Source organism: Myotis daubentonii, chromosome 5 (genome assembly GCF_963259705.1).
Source record: "Myotis daubentonii chromosome 5, mMyoDau2.1, whole genome shotgun sequence".
NCBI classification, from domain to species: Eukaryota; Metazoa; Chordata; class Mammalia; order Chiroptera; family Vespertilionidae; genus Myotis; species Myotis daubentonii.
In genome coordinates, this window is record NC_081844.1 from 88,456,068 (window position 1) to 88,479,982 (window position 23,915).

General features: G+C 40.4%; 1 protein-coding gene across 4 annotated transcripts; it reads right to left on the minus strand.

Annotated features, from left to right (window-relative positions):
* Positions 1 to 4,911: 4,911 nt before the first annotated feature.
* On the minus strand, positions 4,912 to 9,548 carry C5H5orf46 (chromosome 5 C5orf46 homolog). Of its 4 annotated transcripts, XM_059698801.1 has the most exons (3): positions 9,410 to 9,548; positions 5,185 to 5,235; positions 4,912 to 5,148 (listed from the first exon to the last, which is right to left on the minus strand). In XM_059698801.1, the coding sequence occupies exons 1-3, from the start codon at positions 9,477 to 9,479 to the stop codon at positions 4,991 to 4,993; spliced, it is 279 nt and encodes a 92-aa protein (XP_059554784.1). In that variant the 5' UTR covers positions 9,480 to 9,548; the 3' UTR covers positions 4,912 to 4,990. The 4 variants fall into 4 exon arrangements, with proteins under 4 accessions (XP_059554784.1, XP_059554781.1, XP_059554783.1 ...); XM_059698798.1 differs by having other exon boundaries at positions 4,912 to 5,235; positions 9,410 to 9,546; XM_059698800.1 differs by having other exon boundaries at positions 4,912 to 5,211; positions 9,410 to 9,525.
* Between the last annotated feature and the right edge of the window lie 14,367 nt (positions 9,549 to 23,915).

Sequence of the window (23,915 nt, forward strand, 5' to 3'; positions counted from 1 at the left end):
TAGGCCCGCTCCCCGGGGGATCGGGCCTACGCTGGCAGTCAGACATCCCTCTGGCAGCCCAGGAGCCCTTGGGGGATGTCTACTTGCCAGCGGGGAGCAGGCCTAAGCTGCAGTCGGACATCCTTAGCGCTGCTGAGGAGGCGGGAGAGGCTCCACCATCACTGCTGTGCTGGCAGCCGTCAGCCTGGCTGTGGCTGTGCAGAGCTCCCCCTGTGGAAGCGCACTGACCACCAGGGGGCAGCTCCTGCATTAAGCATCTGCCCCTTGGTGGTCAGTGTGTGTCATAGTGACCAGCCATTCCCAGTCATTCTGCTGTTAGGGTCAATTTGCATATTACCCTTTTATTATATGCCTGGTGCATGGGTGGGGGCTGTCTGGTTTGCCCTGAAGGGTGTCCGGATCAGGGTGGGGGACCCACTGGGGTGCCTGGCCAGCCTGGGTGAGGGGCTGAGGGCTGTTTTCAGGCTGGCCACAGCCCCCAGTCACCCAAGCTCCCAGTGGAGGCTGGCTGGAAGCAGGTATCTGGGGTTTATTTATCTTCTACAATTGAAACTTTGCCTTTAGCGGAGGCCACAGCTGGCCAGGCAGGCGGGAAGCTTGGCTTCCTCCGTCACCAGGGCAACCAAGCCTCCTACTTGCTCCAGCTCAGTGGCTGTTGACCGCCATCTTGGTTGGGTTAATTTGCATACAGTTGCTCTGATTGGCTGGTGGGCATGGCTTGGGGCATAGCGAAAGTACAGTCAATTTGCATGTTTCTCTTTTATTAGATTAGACTAGATATATATAGATGACCTTCCCTGAAACAGAAATCATTTGTCATTAGGGCATTGGGGCTTGGCTTCAGGAGTGAGAAAGATGATTGAAGGATATATTAGCATCATGGAAGGACCTTTAATGTCAGCTGAATGATTTTGTAGGCAAAGGAAATTCATGAAAGGGGTTTAAGCACAGCAGTGATAGAATCAAATATGTGATTTTGTTCTGTTACTCTTGTAGTAGATTGAGAAAGGATTGGAGTGACTGTGGACAGAAACAGGGAAACAAATTGCAAATGTAACTGGAAGATTGTAAGAGATGATGAAAGACTTGACTAGGCCAACAATTCAGAGGAGTTAAAGAAAAGGAATGGCATGGGGGGAAATGTCATAGGTAGAATTTTCAGAATAAGATGAAATTGGCGATGAGCAGGAAGGATCCCAGAAGACCCTGAGGTTTCTGGATTTTGGGTGAGAGGGGATGTGACAGAGATGAGGAACATGGGAGGGAGTACAAGTATGTAACTGAGACAGTGGTCTTGCATTTAGATCAGTTGAATTTGAGGTGTTGATGAAAAATCTAGGTGGGGTTTTGTAGCAAACAATTCTTCTTATTAGTCTCTAGCCTAGGAAAAAGAGTGCTATAGATGTCTGAATTTGGAACTCATTAGATTATAAAAAATATTCCCAATGTGGAAGCTGTGATGTGAAACACCAGACAGATTACATTTGGAGTTTTGAGGGGCAATGATGCTTAAGGGGCAGATACATGAAGAAAAATCAAAGAGAAGAATGACTAGAGGTAGGGAGAGAACCAGGAAAAATGTGTCATGGAAACCCAGGGGATGGGGGGAAATTCACAAGAACTGAAGGCTTCTCAAAGGTGACCAGAATCCAGTTTGCATACCTCTAAGGCAGTGGTTCTCAACCTTCCTAATGCCGCAACCCTTTAATACAGTTCCTCATGTTGTGGTGACCCCCAATTTCATTGTTACAAATTGAACATAATTAAAGCATAGTGATTAATCACAAAAACAATATGTAATTATATATGTGTTTTCTGATGGTCTTAGGTGACCCCTGTGAAAGGGTTGTTCGACCTCTAAAGGCGTCATGACCCACAGGTTGAGAACCTCTGCTCTAACGTAATCCATAAGGCAGCATAGGGAACAGGCGAAGGGAGTGAGCTGGTCTATTCACTGTACTAAAAGCATATATCTAGCCCTAACCGGTTTGGCTCAGTGGATAGAGTGTCGGCCTGCGGACTGAAGGGTCCCAGGTTCGATTCCGGTCAAGGGCATGTACCTGGGTTGCAGGCACATCCCCAGTAGGCATGTGCAGGAGGCAGCTGATCGATGTTTCTCTCATTGATGTTTCTAACTCTCTTTTCCTCTCCCTTCCTCTCTGTAAAAAATCAATAAAATATATTTTTTAAAAAAGCATATATCTAGCATTTATTATGTGCCTGATATACTATTTAGGCATCAGAGCTATTAAAGTAAATAACGCATTGTTTTCACTTTATGAAGTTTCACCATTCCTGTCATTCTCTCTAATCAAATCTCTTTGAGTCCTTTAAGGCCCAGATTTCTCACCTTTACCATAAACACTCCCCTAAGCATGCTGGCCCCAGTAAAGGTTCCTTTCTCTAGATATTACCTGCAATATTTGGCTGACATTTATATTATTTAGCATTTTAATTATCATTGCATTTGCTCATGTCATCTCACCATAACAACTGCAAATTATTTGAGGAGAAGGGTTTTATAGTCTAGATTTTTTCTTCACAATTTCTGCCCCTACTTTTCTGTATTAAGTGCTTAGAAATACTTCTGAATGGTCTCCTCCCATTCTCCATCCCCCTTAATACTTATGGTCTTCTTAGACAGGGCAAAGTCCTGTGGTATAGCAATGAGCTAGATAAATCTGATCCCTACTTTCACATTAAAATATTTGATATCTGATATTAAAAATAAACTCTTTGAGATGATAATATATGTTAAATGATACTATGACAAGGTAAAGTAATAGAGAAAAACCAGGAAATGAAAGAAGACAGTGTGAACAAGAGTGGTTATCGAATAGTTTTCTGAGGAGGTGACTTTTAGATGAGCTTCAGGGTGAAGAACTAGCCATGAGAAAAGCAGAAATGAAAGCAAGGCCAGAGGGCCTAAAATGTTTTTAAGTTCCAGGAACAAAAAGAACATTATTTACTTAGAATATAATGAAAGAAAAAGATAGTAGAAGATAAGATACTGTTTCTGTACCCAGAGCTGGCTGTGATCCTTTATTATTTCAGATAATCAACTTTCAGGGTTAACAGAGAAAAAAATGCTATTTTATATCTAGGGAATTCCTCAGGGTAGAAATAAAAAGAACTATTATTGTTCCAACCCCTTGCATTGCTATTGTTGTGATTCATAACAATATGAAATCAACTGGGTTTTAATCTGTACTTTGTACATAATGGGTGTTACTCTCATTGTTTGTCAGTTTTATCCTTGTTTACATTAATAATCATGGGGACACAACAGTTGCAAAATCAGCCACAATAGAAATAATAACAATGAAAAATACTCATCTGTAAGTTTCAGCATTCTTGCATGAGGATTGTATGTAGACTCCTGCCCATCTACATAGTAATATATTGACTTAAGCAATTCAGAGATTACAAAATACCCTGATTACTTCACTACAGAAGTAATTTGCAGTCAGATATTGGTCATAGACCACTTTCAGAAGCTAATAAAAGTTAGAAGCAATTTTCCTGGAAAAAATGCAAATAGTCACATTTACACAAAATATGAATAAAAATTTAAAGGCTATTTAACAACCAGCCATGTAGCTCAGAATATCTAATCAAGGGCTGTCAACATTTATTGTACTAGAGGCCCGGTGCACAAAATTTGTGCACTAGAAGGGTGGGGGTTGGTCCCTCAGTCCGGCCTGCGCCCTCTCGCAGTCCGGGACCCGTCAAAGGATGTCTGACAAGTGGACATCCCTCTCGCAGTCCGGGGCTCTCACAGTCCGAGACCCCTTGCTTCTTACTGCCCCCTTGAAGCAGAGGTGGGAGAGGCTCCCGCCACCACCACTGCGCTATGCTTGCCAGCTGTGAGCCTGTCTTCTGGCTGAGCGGCACTCCCCCGTGGGAGCATAGTGACCACCAGGGGGCAGTTCCTGTGTTGAGCTTCTGCATTCTGGTTGTCAGTGCTCATCATAGTGACCGATCATTCTGCCTGTCATTCCGCAGGTGGGTCAATTTGCATGTTAGGGTTTTATTATATAGGATATCAGAATCACCTGAAAGCTTGTTAGAAAGCATATCCTTAGCTTTGTCCCAGGAAGGTACAAGGTGAAATGGAGGAACTTGCATTTTGTGTAAGTTCTCCAGGGAATTCTAAAGCAGTTAGATAATAGATCAGTTTTCCAGACTTTGCTTAGGGGTCTATGAAGGAGAGAATTGGAGAGCAGAGGCTCAGAGAAGTGGAGATTGAAAGTACCTGGAAATTCAAAATGAATTGGATCCTGGAGAGTTGAAATTGAGGAGATTAATAAATGGGGAAGAATGAACAGGGTGAAGTAGAAGTAAAAATCAGAGCTATGTAGACTGGATTAAGATGTATGAGAAGTTGGGCAAAGGGGCTTGGAAATAGATTGAGAACATTGGGGGGATTCTCAGGTGTGTGATCTGCCACCAGGGAAATCCCTCACAATCAAAACAAACACGCATATAGATTGTCTATGAGGAGAGATTAGCCATTGTCTCTAACCCTTTTGAGTTGCTCCAATGAGAAAATAAAGGCAGAAATTATCACAACTGTATCCGCTGAGCACACCATTACCCACTACCTTTACCAAAGAATTACAGTGTCTGCGCTGGGGTGGTCCTGTATTCCCTTAACTGGATAGATGAGCAGACTGAAACACAGAGATCACCCAATGAATAAGCACTTGTTCAAGACCAGAACCTGGTTTTCTGTCTCCTGGTCTGGTGATCTTCCTTACTTGTTCCAGAGATTTAAAAAAATATTTTATGGAACCAGTTGATAGGAATGTGCTCACCCCAAAGAGCTCAGGGAAATTTCATTCAGGTACAAATGGGATGTAAGGTAGGGCAACACTTTTTAATTAAAATCATACATTGGCATGCACCAAATTTTGATTCTCATTCATTTTAATGCAATGTGGTCATTTGCCAACAGCAAACTGGACAAAAGCAGGACTTGTCTCAGTGCTTACGGGTTCCTCTCTATGGAGCTGAGGATGAACGCCACTCCATCCTCAATGATTTCTGTGCCCAAAAGGGTTAGGAATGTCCTCACATCCTCTTCTTCTTTGTCTGAGGCATCTGGCTTGTCCTTTGGCTTGTCCTTTGGCTTGTCCTCTGACTTGTCCTCTGGCTTGTCCTCTGACTTGTCCTCTGTCTTGCCCTCTGACTTGTCCTCTGACTTGTCCTCTGACTTGTCCTCTGACTTGTCATCTGAAAAACACAACAGAATCTCAGAGGTGATTCTCAGCAACAAGAACAGAATGTCTCTCTTATTTGTAGGAAGCACCTAGAGCCCATTGTACTCCCACTCAGTAATTTAGGAGTATCTTATAGTTGCATTTACTTAACACTTCCTACCCAGTGAAAGCCTTCACATGCTTTATATCACTTATTCCTAAAAACAATCAAGCAGACCAAGAGGCATTGATCCTTTGGTTACCTTCCTGGAAGACAAGACTGATGTTCATGGAGGTTAAGTAACGTGGCCCCAGTAAAGCTACTATCTGATTGAAATACGGAATTCCTGGTTTCACTTCAATTACATGGTCTCTCTCTCTCTCTCTCTCTCTCTCTCTCTCTCTCTCTCTCTCTCTCTCTCTCTCTCTCTCTCTCTCTCCCCCTCCCCCCCCCCGTGTAATCCCTGGGCCCATGGTAATAATAATAATGAAGATGAAATACTAATGACTAGCAATTGTTGACCACATACCTATGATAGGAAATCCACATACATTGTCTCATTTTATTCTCAAACAAACCTATGAGGTAGGCAAAATCATTATGCCGAATGAAGGTAAAGAAATGGAATCTGAGACAGGTTTAGAAGCTGGTTCACAGCCACAGTGTTAGTAAGTGGCAGAGACAGAATGCAATCTCCTGTCTGTCTGGTATTCAAATCTGGATCCTTAAGCACTCAGTGATGAGCTGCATGGTCTTTGACAGAAAAGTTGTGATCTAACTACAAGTGTGTTATAAGATTGAAGGCGGTATAATAATGACGACAAGGAGAAATTCTATGACTTGTACATTATCTATCTGATAGTTCTGAAAATAATGGTTCTTCAAAAGCTGTGTAACTTTACCCTTAATCTTATGGGGTATGTATATTTTTGCTCATTAGACTAAGAAACTGAAAAGATTGGATGACTTGCAGAAGACTCACGAATAGCAAGAGAAGATGAAACTATAACTGGGAGCCTCTTAATCAAGTGCCCTTTAGAATGAGGCCAAGGGTCTAAAGAGTTAGGTTGGAGGTTGGTGACATGTAAGTTTCCTTGGGAATGGGGGGTGGGCTTTACTTAGTGGTCTAAATGATTAGGAGATTAGATGGAATGAAAGAGGGGCAATTTGCAAGCACATATGGCCTCCTCACTGGACCTTAGTGCCAGAATGGAGTAGGATTTTTATCTTTTTGTTTTATTATAGCCTCAGGAGTTGTGCTGGCAGATCTGGTAAATCAAAACACAGGATGCCCAGTTAAAGTTGAATTTCAGATAAACAATAGTTTTCAGCATAAGAATGACCCATGCAATATTTAGGACATACTTACATAAAACAGTTATTCACTGTTTATCCAATACTCAAACTTAACTGGCTGTCCTGTGTTTTATCTGCAACCCCGCCGCAAGTTTTGACTCGAGAGGTCCCACTTACTGGACACCCTACCTGAGGACTCTGAATGAAGGAGTTGTAATTAGCTTTTTGTGTGGAGGTTGTCAAATTATGTCAGAAGCCTTGCATCTATATTGTATCCGAAAATAGAAAGTCTAAGTAAAAAGATGTGGCTTTCATTTCTACAAACATTTATTGCTTACCATGCTATAACAAAAGATTGGAGAGGAGCACCAATCTGGGACATGTAACCAAAATCAATATACTAGTCACCAAATATTCATTCATTCATTCATTCATTCATTCATTCAGTTGTTGGGTGTTTTTCTGTTGTTGTTGTTCAACAAGGACATTTGAGCCTACTATTACATACATAGCATAGGCTAAGAGTTAGGGCAAAAGTGGGCATTTATGGACATGACTCTCACATAAGGTGCAGGGCAACCAAAGTGACCAGAGTAGCTTTGTTTTTATCATGGGAAGGGGAGGAAAGAGACTGTGTATTTGTGATGCTGTGCCTGTTGTGCAGGGGCTGGGATAGTGCTTTCATAGCATGCTTTAATCCTTATTCAGGCCGACGACGATAATATAGTCTTACAAGAGAGAAAACAAGATGCTTAGAGAAATTAGATGACTCACCTAAAATCACACATCTAGAAAGTGGCTGAGTCAGGTTTTGACCTAATTTATGTTTAACTCCACAGACCTTGTAACTTATATGATATAATACAGCCTTCAAGCAGTTATCCCCTGAAGACATTTACCAGGTGCAAAACAGAGGTTCCTTACATGAAAAGTGAATTCTTTTTTGTGTGTGTGTGTTCCTATCTACCTACTGGCATAACCAGATTTTTATTTTATTTTAATATGACACTAAGTGGTAGCTTTTCAATATGCAGGGAGCTCTGAGTTGGAGTGTGTGAAGATCAGATCGTTGGCCCCAGTCCTTGGACCATGTACTTTCTGAGTGGTATTAGGGTCTGGTGGATCATATGTTTTAGAATCCTACATACTTGTGTTTGACTCATGTGTTCAAAAATTATCCCTGTAACCTTACACACAATATTTAACCGCACTCTCAGTTTCCTCATTGTGTCATTATAAAGATTACAAAATATTTCATATGTCTTTCATATATATCATATATGTATGTATATATGTGTGTGTGTGCAAATATTATGTTCTATATATACCACTTACAGTACCAGCCCCAAGGTAAGCTCACAGTAAGTTATTGTTATTTTATTATTACTATTATTAATAATAATAACAAAATGATTTGTAGTAGCTTTCTCCTCTAGTGCTTTTGGAAATGATGCAAATTAGAAAATGTTGTTAAAATATTAAGAAATTTGAAAATGTTGGAAAACAAAATAAAAATACATAATAATAAAATTAAGAAATGTAGTATACTAGAAACAAATTATCAAAGCCAATAGTTGAATATTTTCTCTTTTCAAATATAGGATAGCTCTTATTTACATTAAGAGTTTCTTAGTCAATGAAATAGTAAAGTTCTGTAAATACTATAATAATGATAATGTCCAGTTTTTATAATTTACAAGTGATTACAAAAGCTTGTTCATTTGATCTGGTGAAGTTTATAGTTATCCCATTTTACAGATGAAGAAACTGAGGTTCAAAGCAGTGAACTGATTTAACCAGTTTCAGAGTTCACAAGAGACAAAACTGGGACTGGTTTTTAGGATATCAGTCTCACCTTTTACTTTACCAGGGGGATTACTTTAGGAGTGGATGGACACAGTATTCTCTGAGACCATCTCTACAGTAATTCTGTTGGAGTGTCTGCCTGTGTGTTGTGCCAGTGGACAAAGGGTGGCTGAGGGTGTGAGTTCTGCTGAGTTACATTTAGAACAGTTTCAAGAGCAGTATTTGCTCTCTCTTTGTTTTCTGACCATTCTGAATAGAGAAGAGTCACGAGTTCACTGTCTTCTACAGATAAGAAAATAAATTAATTTATGAGAATTCTGCATGCTGCTTTGTGGTTCTCTGTGTGCTTGAAACAGACATGAAAGAAATAGATGCTTAGTTATAATGGGAAATACTGAAGGATTTAGGTTTTAGTGCCAACTGTGCCACTACCAGTGTCTATGATCAAGTAACTTTTCCTTTGCAAGTGGTTTGTTAACCTGCAAAAAGGGCAGTGGTAAAACTGTGCATGCTTACATAAAAGGACTATTATGATAATTAAATGAAATAATACGTGATAACAATAACAGCTAATATTTACTGGTGCTTATTATGGACTAAATACTTTTAAAATTTTTGTCTCATTTAATTTTCATGATAAATGTATGAGAAAGTTAACTATTGACATTTTATTTTTCATGTGAGGCCCAGAGAAGTTAAATAAAATACATGAAATCACATTTCTGAATAGTCATGAAGTCAGACCTAGGAGTCTTATTTCAGTGTTGATAATCTTCACCTTTGAGCATTATTAGTTATAATCATAAAAAAACCCTCAAAACACCCCAGCTCTCCTAATTTATAATATAATAGTGTTACTTATCACACAAGTATATGTAAAAAAGCCATCATTTCAAACTTCATACATTCACTGAGAACAGAGGCTGTAACTGAAGCACATTGAATAAAAATCCTACTTGCTTTTTGCCAGAAGATCTGTCTTTGGTCTCCTAGTCCAGTGCCCCAAAGTCCCTCCCCCGCCCTGCCCTTTATGTTCTGGGTCAGTGCCACCAACTTCCTCCAACCATGGCTAACCACCGCACGAGCTGTCACTGGAAGCACTTACCAACATGGCAAGTCAGGATCAAGGCAAGCAGTCCCAGGACAACTGTCATCCGAAGCACTGAGATGGCCATGATTGCAGCTCTGGGTATTGGTGCAGATAAAGCGTTCCAGTGCACCTGTAGCCTTGCTCCATTTATAAGTCATTTGCAGGTGACATCATCTGCTATGGAATTTAGGCTGTTGCACAAAATGTCTCCACAGCATGCTCTGGGATCTAATGAGCCCTGCCCAATCTTTCAAACCTAAAGTTTTTCACATGGGGGAAGAAAAGCCCTTTTTGGTTTTTCTAGTGTATATTTACCAATAGCATTGTAATAACTCCTTTGGAGGTAGTTCCTATGCCAGCATTAACAATTAGACGGGTATTGGGCAGAATTATTATTCAGTGCCAAGAAGTAAGTATTAAATCAGATTGGTGAGGTGTGCCTACTTTCATCCCTGCGCACTCTGCTTCTTTCCCCATGCTCTGAGCTAATTACTTGTTCCTACATGGGCATGCCCATTCATACCCCAGGGCCTCTGTTCACGCTCTTGATTTTTTCCTGCTATTCATCAGGATCTGGTTCAGATGCCCCACTTCTCTATGAACTTTTATGATAACCCTTCCACCATGCCCCAGAAAGTTAGTTGCTCCATCATCTGTCACATAGAACGCTTGGACTATTTTTGGAGAACTAAGTACTTTAATAGCTCTCTTCTCTTTCAGCCTATGAATCTCTTAAGGGTCAGAATGTTTGATTCAATCCTGAATCCTCAGGGAGCCTAATAGTGTGTTTGGCATTGGCCTTAGCTTTGACTTCCTTGGGAAACTTGTATGGTTTTTCCAAAAAGAACTAGGTGTTTGTCTCCTGTGCCTAATAGGTACCGGAATATATGTCTCCACCAATAGGCTGTAGGCTCCTCAAGGGCTAGATTGTCTTTTTCAGAGTTGAATGCACATTATTCGAGGTATATAACAAACAAACAAATAATAATAATAATAATAATAAAATTACTGCACACTATAAAAAGGAAATATTGGGTTTGAGGTGCTGCTGTGTATTTCAGATGTAAATATCCTTCCTTTTGGATATAAACACTCAAGGGAATACAATTTGTTCAAGTAGATACTGGTTATCCTGAGGGATGCTGTAAGTTCAGTTAGTTGAGATGAGGTCTTGGGGGTTCCTAAACTTGTAGCTTGACCAAAACTTATTGTGACTGTGAGAGGGCCCTTTTAATAAATGGTGAAATTAACTGAGGCCTGGGGAAAGGAGGCTTGTCTGGTATCACAGAGCCAAGGTGAGGACACAGCCCTCTTACTCCCAGTTCCGAACTCTTTACAAGGTGCCAAACTGCACTTGAAAGCTCTGCTTGGATCCTTCCAGTCTCTCCATTTTATCTTCTCACGAAGACTCTGATCCAGCAGTCTCTCTTACAGAGTTGTGATCTGGAGATAGTGATCCATGGTAGGAAGCGTTCAGCAAGTGGGGGGGATGCCATCAGAGTCAGTTAGAATTGAGCACTGTGCATATCCAAGTAGCTTGTGCAGAAATAACATTCAAGTGTCCCCTGACTTGTGGCTTTACTTACCTGGGAAAGGGAAGCAATACCTCTTATTTTGCACCAGCTTTGAGTCCTCAGGATTTAACCCATCTTGTGGGGGCATAGTTTTTAAATTCCCTGTAAGAACACTGTACAGGCAAGCAACCTAGGAGAGAGGGCTGCTGGCTTCTCAAGGATATCAGCTACAAGGGGCATGCAGAATCCTGAATCAGATGCTCTAGGTCAGTGGTTCTCAACCTTCCTAATGCCGCGACCTTTTAATATAGTTCCTCATGTTGTGGTGACCCCCAACCATAAAATTATTTTCGTTGCTACTTCATAACTGTAATTTTGCTACTGTTATGAATCGTCATGTAAATATTTGATATGCAGGATGTATTTTCATTGTTACAAATTGAACATAATTAAAGCATAGTGACTAATCACAAAAATAATATGTAATTATATATGTGTTTTCCGATGGCCTTAGGCGACCCCTGTGAAAGGGTCGTTCGACCCCCAAAGGGGTCACGACCCACAGGTTGAGAACCGCTGCTTTAGGTGGTCTGGTGTCAAGAAAACAGCACCAATACCGAGGCTAAGGGTATTTCTGTCAATACCACGGCTCACTGGTGACTTGACCAAATACCCACTGGCCTGACATTCAGTTTTCACTGCGGTATTCTCTTCTAGTCCCTCCATTTATTATTTTTAGCTTTAGATTTCAGCTAAAATGTCTCTTTTTTGGTGAAAATTTCTGTGACACACTAAGATCCCTCTGCTATAATCTTTTCTACACTTTGCATTCTTCCTTATTTGACACTTAAATATTCAGTTTTTTGTTTGATTATTTAATGTCTCTCTTCCTAAGAGATGTCAAAATCCAGGATGGAAGGACTCTTCTCTATGTTGTCCTTGAAGACAGCTCTTGTTTCTAGGATAGTGTCTCACACACATAAAATACCCAACAAATACTACTGAATAGAAGAATTAATTAATAATTTTGAGAAGTCTGGACTCATGTAATAGTTCCATCAGTTATTATCAGTTATTAAATGACTGATACCACTCTAAGTCTCAGTTTCTTCATCTGTAAAATTGGGGCATATTATTATTTCCTGCCTACTTATCTGTACTATTTTAGGAATATAGGACATAACAGATACATTTTAAAGAATCTTTAATGCATGCCACATTAATAGAAGGTAAGAAGCTGTGGCTTATCCTCCATTAGCACAAGCAAGTGAATTTGATTTAAAGTAGAGAAACTAGATTAAGAAAGATGTTTTATCCAAGCTGGGGAGAGGACGTGAGAACCTTCCTCCTGAATGCCATTCTAGTTAGATGATAATGAAAGGATATGGAATGCTTTAATTCACATGGAAATTTCCATGTGTAATTGAAAGTCACCAGAGTTCTTTCTTAGATTAGAAAAGGATTACAGTCTGGGTTGGAAATTGCATAGAGAGATTTTGAAGTGTGTGTCATGGTTAAAAACATGGGTGTTGGGATCAGACAGAACTATGACAGACTCGTAGATAGAGAGCAGGTGGTGGGGGGCTGGTTGGAGGGGTGGAGGGATTGAGTAAAAAAGAAAAAATTCGTGTATATGGACAACATTGTGGTGATTGCCAGTGGTAGGGGAGGTAAGGGGTGGTGGTGGAGGTATATGGGGGATAAATATTGATGGATGGAGACTTGACTTTGTGTGGTGAACACACAGTGTACAGAATATGTGTTATAGAACTGTGCACCTGAAACTTGTATAATTTTGTTAATCAGTGTCACCCAATAAATTCAATTTTTAAAAAAAGAACTGGGTTTGAATTTCAGATTTGCCACTTACAAGTTGTGTGACCCTGTGACCTTAGAAAAATTTTCTAATTTCCTTATGCATTGAATCCAATGTCCACAAAACAGGAATAAGGCCATCTCTCAGAGTTATGAGGATTAGTTTTGAAAATACATGCAAACAATTAGCACAGTGCCTTGTACATGCTAAGTGAAAAATAAATGATAGGCTTATTCTGTTCTGTTCTGTCCTGTCCTGTCCTATCCTATTCTGTCCTATCTTGGGTTGTTCCAGAGGAGGGAGTGATAGCCATGCAAGCAGGATTAGGGCTAATAATAATACTAACAACAATCCTATATAATAAAGAGCTAATATGCTAATTAGACTGAACAGCAGAATGATAGTCCGGACGACCATTCAGACGACCTTCCGGACGAAGCTGGAGCTGCGAGGGCCGAGGCAGCTGAGGCTGCAAGGGCCAAACCCCTTGCATGAATTTCATGCATCGGGCCTCTAATTAATAATAATAGGCTATACTGGTGTTAACTCTGGCCAAGTATCAAACTAGATGCAACATATCAACAAAGTGTTGGGAAACTGCTATAATTATCCTAATTTTATATAAGGAAATGTAAGCTTAGATAACTTCATTTTTCCTGGGTCACAAATTCTGTATGAGCTAAAGCAGGGGATCGAACTTAAGGTTATGTAACTTTGAAGTCTGTGCTCTTAATTATGACATTATGTTGTGCGGGCACATGCTCAGTGCAGCTACTGGCAAAAAGCCTGGGTCACACAAGGAATCCTGCACTCAGGCCAGTTTGTCCACAGATGCATCTGTGTCTGCTCTGTTTTCCCCATTTATCTCTATATTTCCCATTGACCCACATCATTCACCTCTGTTTTAGCTCAGTTTGAAGTATCAAAGTGCAGGTTACAGAGTGCCCTCATGTAATCCTTGGCAAAAAGAGAGTTGGAGATAGGGCTGCAGAATATAAAATACAAGATGCCCAATTAAATTTGAATTTCAGGTAAATAGTGAGTAAATTTTCACTATTACCCAAATATTTCTCTTTATTTGCTGAATTGGGCAACCCTACCTGGAGAGGGCTTCTGGAGTGTTTTCTTGCATTAGACCTCAGATAAGGAGTAAAGGACAGGGAGGTCAAATAAATAATTGAAAGGTAGTGTGTGAAAATTTGAAATCATATATGGAATGTGGAAGTTATTGAAGGGCCCGAGCTTATCTGTGATATTACATCTGGGGCATGCCCCCCTCCCCCCGTAGTTCTCATGAGACAATAATTAGCTCCTCTCTTGTTCTTGGTTTACTCTAGCTCAGGTTTCATGCCAGCCCTGGCAGAGGTGCATGCGGCTTCAGGAAGGCCTCCCATTTCCATGGTGCCATGTGCTGAGGAGTGACCACAGTCTTCGTCACCCCAATCACCTTTCTACATATAGCTGATAACTTAGCCAATCCTCATGTCACCAGTCAATTTATTAATTTTTTATTCAGTGGACATTCACTGAGCTTACACTATTTGTCAGGTGCTCTGTGAGGCACTGGGGGCAATATATAGATGATGTGTTTTAGAATTATATACCTGAAGTCTATATAATTTTATTAACAAACTAGAGGCCCGGTGCATGAAATTCTTCCACTGGGGTGGGGGCTCCCTCAGCCTAGCCTGTGCCCTCTCACACTCCAGGAGCCCTCAGGGGATGTCTGACTGACGGCTTAGGCCTGCTGGGAGCAACAGACATCCTTAGCACTGTTGGGGATGTGGGAGAGGCTCCCGCCACCTGCGCTCGCCAGCGTAAGCCTGCATTGAATGTCTGCCCCCTGGTGGTCAATGCACATCATAGCAACCTGTCGTTCCTCCATTTGGTCTATTTGCATATTAGCCCTTTATTATATTACTAGAGGCCCGGGGCACAAAAATTTGTGCACTCGGAGGGGCGGGGGGGGGGGGTCCCTCAGCCCGGCCTGTGCCCTCTCACAGTCTGGGACCCCTTGGGAGATAACGACCTGCTGGCTTAGGCCTGCTCCCGGGTGGCAGAGGGCAGGCCCAATCCCTTTGTGCAGCCCCTGGTCGGGCTCAGAGCAGGACCGATTGGGGAGTTGGGGTGCCGCCCACAGTCACGCTCAGGGTAGGGCCGATGGAGGGTTGGAGCACCGTCCCCTGTCACACTCAAGGCAGGGTCGATGGGGAGGTTGTGGCACCACCCCCTGTCACGCACAGAGCAGGGCCAATCAGGGGGTTGGGGCACTGCCCCCTGTCCCTCACAAAGCAGGGCCCATCAGGGGGGTTGGGGCTCTGTACCCTGTCACTCACAGAGCAGGGCCCATCAGGGGGTTGGGGCGCCGCCACTCTCACACTCAGGGCAGGGCCGATGGGGAGGTTATGGCTCTACCCCATCACACACAGAGCAGGGCCCGTGGGTGGGGGGGTTTGGGGCGCCGCACCCTGTCACACACAGAGCAGGGCCGATCAGGGGGTTGGGGAGCTCCCCCCTATCAGGCACAGAGCACGGCTGATCAGGGGGTTGGGGCGCCTTCCCCTGTCACGAACAGAGCAGGGTTGATAGGGAGGTTGTGGCCCCACCCCCTGTCACACACAGAGCCTCAGGGCGATCAGGGGGTTTGGGCGATGCCCCCTGTCACGCTGATCCCGGTGCCAGGAGGCCTCGTGGCTCCGCTGATCCTGGTGCTGGGAGGCATATTACCCTTTTACTATATAGGGTAGAGGCCTGGCGCACGGTGGGTGCTGGCTGGTTTGCCCTGAAGGGTGTCCTGGATCAGGGTGGGGGTCCCCACTGGGGTGTCTGGCCAGCCTGGGTGAGGGGATGATGGCTGTTTGCAGCTGGTCACACATCCTTCAGGGTGGGGGTCTCCACTGGGGTGCCTCGCCAGCCTGGATGAGGGGATGATGGCTGTTTGTAGCTGGTCACACACCTTTCAGGGTGGGGGTCCCCACTGGGGTGCCTGGCCAGTGTGGGTGAGGGGCTGAGGGCTGTTTTCAGGCTGGGAGTGACTGAAGCTCCCAACCGCTCCTTTTTTTCTTTTCTTTTTTTTATTCTGGGCCAGCTTTAGCTTTGAGGCTCCAGCTCTGAGGCCTCCGCTGCTGAAAGTAGGTTTCTGGCCTTTGCTTACAATGTTGCAATCCTGCTGGCTGAAGCCTGGACTAAAGCAGGTTTCTGGGGTTTTGTTTAGCTTCTATATTTGTTACATAGTTGCAGCTCAGAGGCCTGCAGTGGCAGGCGGGGAACGTTGGAGTCCTCCGTCACAGAAGCAAGCAAGCCTCATGTTAGTTTCAAGCTGCCTGGCTGCCAGCCGCCATCTTGGCTGGCAGTTAATTTGCATATCTCCCTGATTAGCCAATGGGAAGGGTAGCAGTCGTATGCCAATTACCATGTTTCTCTTTTATTAGATAGGATTATATAAGATGTCACCCCAGTAAAGTCAAATAAAATAATAATAAATTGTATGCCCTTGCCTCTGTTGTGGATGCAAACATGTAACCAAATAATTGCAGTTAAATATAAGAAATGCTAATGGAGTTAATGAACAGATTCCTTTGGGAGACAATTAGGGAATGGTTCACATTGCCTGGTGAGGCAGTCATGGAGATATCATTTGTTTGGAACATTGAAAATTGGGTTAGCAGTTTTTCCCCATGTGAGCAAGGTGTGGAGAACACGCTTGAGGTAGGAGGAATGACATCTGCAGGGCACAGATGTGGAAGAGCACAGCATATTTCTAGGAATAAACCCTCAAATTCTCGGGTATTGATATTAGAAGTAAAAATTATGGTGAACTAACTGAATCTTGAAAGTTGTTTTAATTAATGAACCTGCTAGGAAGAGATAATGAAGAGATCTAGCCAGAGCCAGGGGATAAACAAAACAAAGCAATTATCTTGCATGCTACTAGGCATCCTGCTTTCTGTCTCTCTTGATTGAATAGCTCAATTCAGTTTAGTAAGAATAATTCTCACTCTTGGGACTTTTCCTATGTGAGAACTCATACATTTCTCAAAATTACCTACCTGAAACATAGGTCAGAATGGGCATAATTATCCTCATTTTGTAAATTATTACAAAGAAAAAACAATCTAACACCAACACTGACAAAAACTGAAGTGTGGACATTTTAATTCACTAATATAATGTCACTCTACTATTAAGGGGCAGAGCTTAGACTTGAACTCAATTCTATATGATGCTAAAACCAGTGATAAGAATGTACTTAACGAGGTTCTAGTCTGAAACTTGGGAACCTGGTTACTTCTCATATACTTATTTATTCATTCCTGCATTTACTCATTTGTCAAAAAATAGTTTGTGTCTTATACCCAAAGAGAGGACTTCACATAAGCTATAGAATTAGGAGTCATCAATGAGAAATAAAGTCATGGGAGTAGATGAGACTAGTCAAGAATAATGGGTAGAATTAGAGTAATTAAGCAGGAGTTTGAGAAACTAACATTTAAGGACCCTGCAAAGTGAGAGAAGCCCTGTAGAAGTTTAGAAAAATCTATTGGAAAGACAGAAGGAAAAAAAGAGGATATTTAGATACTACGGAAACCAAGGGAAACTTTATGGAGGGGATCTGGTCTGCTGTGTCAGATGCTGCTCAGAGATCAAGGGAGGTCAGGATTGTGATGTTATTAATTTAGCAACAATGAGGTATTTTGGTCACTCACAGGAGTGTTAGTGTGGTGTGGTGGTGACAGCCTCATTAGATGGTGTGAGTCAAGACAGGAGGTTCCATGGGGATAAGCATCTCTCAGGGCTGATTGCCTTATCTGTGAAACACAGGTGTTGACAGCCCCTCTCTACTTCAGATACATATGAAATTTAAAAGCCTCTAATGTGAGGCCAGAGGTGATAAAGTTAATGATCTTGACATACAGAGGAAAAATCATATTCTGCTCTTGCTAATTCTGTTTCTCCCATCATAAATGCCCTGGTTAACCCATCATTGCATTTTATAAAATGTTTTAAAATGTAAAGTCTCATGGGATTGGAAAGGCTAAAATCAGGGTTGTAATTGTTTAAAGATTTCATTCAACTCCTCATCATCTGCTTAGAGCCTCATTCTATCGTCCTGCCAAGTATGCATGCACACTTTGCTTTTATACTCTAAAGATGGGCAGTTCTCAGAACAATTTAGTGGGTGCTACATGGCATAGACTCTCAAGTCAGAGAGGACTAGGTTTAGATGCTTCTCTTCCATTGATATCTTGGTCAAATTACTTAATCTCTTTAAATCTCAGTTTTCTTATCTGTAAAATAAAGATTATAATACCTAGCACAGCCTCTGGCACAGATAATATGTTTAAAAACCGAGTGATTTTTAAAAAACACATTGTTTTCTTTTTGACAGCTTTGACTAGTAGAATAGTTCTTATTTGTTTTAGTCTAAAATGTTTTCCTCTAATTTCCATATATTGGCCCTTGTTTTTGCTCTTGGACCCGAGCAGCAAGTTGAATCCCCTTTTCCCTAACAGCTCTTCTATCATTAGATTTTATCTCCTCCATAGTAAACATCTCAATTTATTTAAACTTTCCTTAAAGGCCATGTTTTTAAAGCCCCTCTCCATCATTATTGCTATATTTTGAATTTGAGGAAGCACCAAGCAAAGATCTGAGACAGTGAAGGGTTAAGCTGCTGTGGGATGGGAAGTGTTTGAAATTAAGCTTGAGAATATAGGTTAGGTCAGATCAAGGAGAGGCTTGGTGCCTTTTTAAGGAATGAATTCTATTCAGTTGACAACAGTGATTCTTTAGTGTTTTTGGAGTGAGCGTGAGCCACAATCAGATAGTCATTTGGCACATTATTCTGGAACTGGTATATAAGGTTTACATAAGGGAAAAGAGAGAAAGAAAAAAGGCAATGACCCCTGTGTGTGAAATGAGAACCAATACTAACAGTGGTGTGACCAGGAAGAGATAGATGTAAGGTCTATGTAAGCAATTCATAGGGGCATTATAACTTTCTCTGACTCTTTCAGTATCAAGTATGGACACACTTGTCCATTTTTTAAAACAGATACTTACTAATATTATTTAGTTTTACAAAACATTATTTTAAAATGCCAGAAATAAGAAAATAGAAGTAAAACATTAAAGAAGTTCACAGTTAATGTGTAGTGTGATAAAAAAAATCTTCACACGTAGAACAGGAGATATTTAAACTTGACTTATAAGGATGGCTATGTTTTAACTATGTGAGGAGAGACAATAAGGCACTCCATATGAAAATGACAAAGTAAGAAAAAGAAGGTGGAAAGTAAGCTGCAGGCTAATATCCCTGATGAACATAGGGAGTAGAATGGTGGATGTCAGGCCTGGAGATAAAGGCAATGGGGAGATAGTGGTCAAGGTGTATAAAGTTTCATTTATGCACCATGGAAAGTTCTGGAGATCTGATGTACAGTGCCGTAACTATAGTTAACAATACTGTATTATATATGTGAAATTTGATGATTCAGTAGATCTTAAGTGTTCTCACCACATACAAAAATGATTATAACTATGTGAGATGATGGATATGTTATTTAGTTAGATTATGTGATCATTTCACAATGTATCTGTATATGAAGTCATTAAATTGTACACCTTGGGGAAAACACAGTTACACAAAAAGTAATGGCTTTGAACTATTAAAGAGTTATTAATGAGAAACTTACAATATATACACTGTCATAAAAGAATATCAAAATAAAAACCATGACTATGTGGCTGAGATTTATTATTCACTCCTACTCTCCTAACTATTCATGTGACATAACAATTAAACACATAAACAAATTTTTAAAAGAATTAAAAATTTGTATCAAACAAGTAAAGAACTGAGAACTTTAACACTAGAGATCTTTGGATTAGTATGAAAATAATCAACTTGCCATTCAGAAGAAAAAAGTCAGTTTAAAACATTATAAACAAAATTACCATTTCACCCTGAGTAAATCAATCATGTTCTTAATTGCTGGATAGTAATGGCTAACAAGAATTTAAAAAATGAGAAAAAATTAAGATTCCAAAGAAATTCTTAGGGAATTTGCCAATGGGATCATTAAGATTTTTCTCCACATACAATATAATCATTAGCTTATTTTGAATCAAGACAATGTAAAATAGTGAAACACATTCTTTTTATAAAAGTTACACGTTACTTACTTTCTATAGAAATATGTAATATAGTAATGACCATTCTACTGCAAAACCAGGAGCATTTGGGGGTCTAGTTTTAGAATTACCTAGTATCTCTTTGTTTCTTCCTTAGGATCTTGTTTCTTCTTTTCCCCTGAAATCCTTCTCCTTTGTCCTCTACTCTCTCCTTGTCATCATAATATACATCTTGAGATTTTTCTTTTTTTTCTTAATGTGAGAAATCTACTTCCTCTGTGTTCTTTCCCAATTCTGAGCTTGCTTCATCTTACCCTCATTCTCCTTCTCTCTCTCATGTTCTCTGGATAGATCAGCTCCCTCTTCCTCATTGTCTTCATTACCTTTATTTCCATCTTCATCCTCTTCCTATATAGAGGTGATGTTTATTATCTTCCTTACCCAAATCCCCTATGTATACTTTGATGCAGCAGATAAAAAATACTTTCCTAACTTTTAGGATCATGATTCCATTGTTCAGCAAGTCACGAATTTTCTAATATTTTGCAGACGATCGACTGAATTGAGTACTTTGATTCTGTTTAGTTCTGCTTTAGCCATATTTGGAAATACTAGTTCTTAAAAATAATTATGCATGCTTTCAATTTCCCAATTAATGATGGCAGTAATTAAGGCCCAATTTTGTCACTTAGTCTTTATTACCCCTTCCTCCTCTACTACCATGAGTTATATTTCTTCTGTCTTGCCTCTCACACCATTTCCAATTCCAAAATTTGCAAGAGATTTGGAAATGAATGAAAGGGAAGATGAATATACTACTCACTACCAAAAAAAAAAAAAAAAAAAAGCTGTAAAGATTAAAGAACAGGAAAGGAGTCCAAAAACGGTAGAATGTTAACTTTGCTTTCCCCTCCTCATTCATACACATTCATAGTTCCATTCCCTTCAACAGTAGTTCAGAGACTGAATGATTTGTTAAGAAATATAATGTAATCAGAAATGTAATTTTGGAATATTATCTGATGGTCATGTGTGTATAGAGAGAACAAAAACAAGAATCAAGAAATTAGTTAGAAAATTATTTTACTAACCCCAGCAAGAAAAAAATGAAGAATTAACAATCTTGTCAGTGGGAAATGAGCAGAGGATATGATTGCTAGTGGTATCGTGAAGCCAGGATTTGTTAGACTTGGTTTTGGGCCTGAGTGATTAGCAGTAGAACAATGGTGACTTGATCATGTAAAGAAATTAAAGGAGGAAGATGAGGGGAAAGATGTGGTTTTAGTTGGGCACTTAGTGACATTGAAGGGTGGAGTTTCCCTCTAGCTAGATGGCAAATGGAACTAGAGGAGTGGAGTTGAGAGTGAGTCCTTAAAATAGAATGGCTAAAGCCTTGAACAGATAGAACACTTTGGATTACCAATTTTAAAAAAATTATTATATCTAAGGTGAGAGACTGAAGAATGAATCTGATAAGAACCAGTAAAATAATTTGCAAGAGAATTCTGGGAGTGAATTATCTAGAGGCTGAAAAAGAAGAGGATTTAAAGAGGTAAGGGATACCTATCTTAAATGAAAGGAGTGAGACTGAGAATTAGAATCTACAATTTCAAAAAATAACCAGGTGATTTATATGCACATCAGGATTTGAGAAATACTGAGATAATGCACAATCATAGTTACTTACTAGCTGTATGAATTTGTATAAGTTACTGTCCTTTTCTGAATATCAAGTTTCTAATCTGAAAATTATAATAATAATTTAGGGTTGTCGTGAAGAGTCAACAAGATAAACTCATTCTGTATTGTAGCACCTACTCATTAAATCAAATACTGATGGATGCCTTCAATGTGCCAAGCTAGATGTTAAATAATTAAAAAAGTAGAGTCCCTGGACTCATGAAGCTTACATTGTTTTTGAGTCCTATGGACCAAGGTTGTTCCTGTTCTGGACTGTAGCAGCATGGTGTTATGGATTGATAATTGGTATCAAAGGCGAGAGTACATGGATTTCAGCCTTGTTTTATTTATTTTTTCCAGCTTTATTGAAAAATAATTGACAAAATTGCATTTAAAGTGTAAAATGTGATTATATACACACACATACACACATATATAATTATTACCACCATCAAGTTAATTAATACTTCTATTACCTCACATAGTTAATGCATTTCCGTGGTGAAATGCTTAAGAGCTGCTCTCAGCAAATTGAAGTATATAATGCCATATTGTTATCTAAAGTCATCAAGCTGTACATTAAGCATGTCAAATTCAAAGGCTAACATGGGCCAAATGAATGAGGCATGCGGCCCATGGGCTCTGAGTTTGACATGCTTGCTGTACATTAAATCCTCAGATCTTATTCATTACTTAAAGTTTGTATGCTTTGACCTACATCTTCCCAATTTTATCTCTCCCTATCTCCCAGCAATCACCATTCAACTCTCTGTTTTGTTTGTTTGCTTGCTTTAAATTCCACGTAGAAATGATATTAGGCAGTATTGGTTTCTCTCTGTCTGGCTTATTTTACTTAGCATAATGCCTTCCAGGCTCATCTATGTTGTCACAAATCAGTTCTCCTTTTAAATGCACATTGTAAGACCTTAAACAAGAAATTTCAGCTTTCTGAACATTGCAATTCAGATCTTAAGAATATTGGGCTACATTAGCTATCGGAACTCCATAAAACACTAAGGATATGCACTTCTCTATAGAGGGAATAAAAAGGATAGCTGTGGCCAAATAAGTTGGGAAACTTATTTCCTTACTAGTGGCTCGGTGCACGGATTCATGCACATTGAAAGGAAACTAATTAGAAGAAATATTTTAATATCGCTATTTGCCCTTTCTCTATAATAGAAGTGTCAACCAAATTCATGATTGACAGTGACAGGTCAAAACACATAGGTGCAATTGGCGCCAGTGAGAGCTTTATATATATTGCACATGCGTAAGTCAACTTAGCCTTTTATATATACAGAATAAACTTGCTTAATTAGATCTGCTTTCTGATTTAGCTCAACTTTTTCCAGCCCAGTGAAGCACCCCAACTTCTCTTTCAGGTAATTGTCAGCAACACAGCAGTAAATATTAACACAAAGCAGATTATTGTTGTAGATCACGCAGGGAGAACCAAGGGTAAAATATTTAACTGCAGCAGTGTTTGACTGTATTCTGTGTAGTGAGAAAACCTGAAATCATTTTAAAGGTCCACCATTTCTTACTTCTTTTCAGTCAGGTCAAGTTTCTAAACTTTGTAAATCTCTGTTTTCCAGCTAGTGAAAAGAAAATAGGATTCCACCAAGTCTCCTATCTACCTACTCCAGGACTTCTGTGAGGATCAAATGAGATGAGGCACGGGAAAACACTTCACAGACATTTGGTTAAAGTTTAAAATGTTTGCACCTGGCTATAAAGCAAGCCGTGTTCCTGGGCTGAAGAAACTGCAAGGATGCTAGTTGCTAGGGAGAGGAAGCTGGGTGTTGCTATGTGACATCATTACCTGGTGCCCACAGCTACCATTTCCAGGTTGGGCTGGGCTGTGGGCCGCATTTTGTGCCATGGGGTCTCCGCAGCGTTGGCTGTGATTTGGGGGGGCTGTCGCTCTGGGGTGGTGGTGATGGGGCCTGTGTCCCACTTGGGGGAAATCGAGTGTTGCTTTTTAGGTGTCAGGTCCATGGTGCCATTTCTTTGTAAATGGCCAGTGTGCATCTTGGCAGCTCCTGCATTGAGTGTCTGCCCCCTGGTAGTCAGTATGCATCACAGTGACCAGTCCGATGGATGGAGGGACACTTAGCATATTAGCCTTTTATGTATATGGATTAGGATGTCATAGTACCCTTTTACCATATTAAAGGCTTAAAGAAGTACCAAGTAAAAACACTTCTTTAACTTGGTATAATTGAGCATTTCTGACACTTATTAATAAAGATTTCTTTTTTCTTTCCCCTCCTTCCTTTTTTTCCTTTCTTTCTGCCACAATAATTTGGGGACACTTACGTTGTCTTTCTGAGGCCTTTTATGAATATGATCATTTGTAGATCTTTTTTTTTTT

What these genes read in the sequence shown, in the direction of transcription:
- C5H5orf46 (XM_059698798.1), bottom strand. Translation starts at nt 9,479, where the DNA reads ATGGCCATCTCAGTGCTTCGGATGACAGTTGTCCTGGGACTGCTTGCC. An exon ending in GATCCTGACTTGCCATGTTG is followed by an intron (nt 5,236 to 9,409) that starts GTAAGTGCTTCC and finishes TGTGTTTTTCAG; the next exon opens with ATGACAAGTCAGAGGACAAG.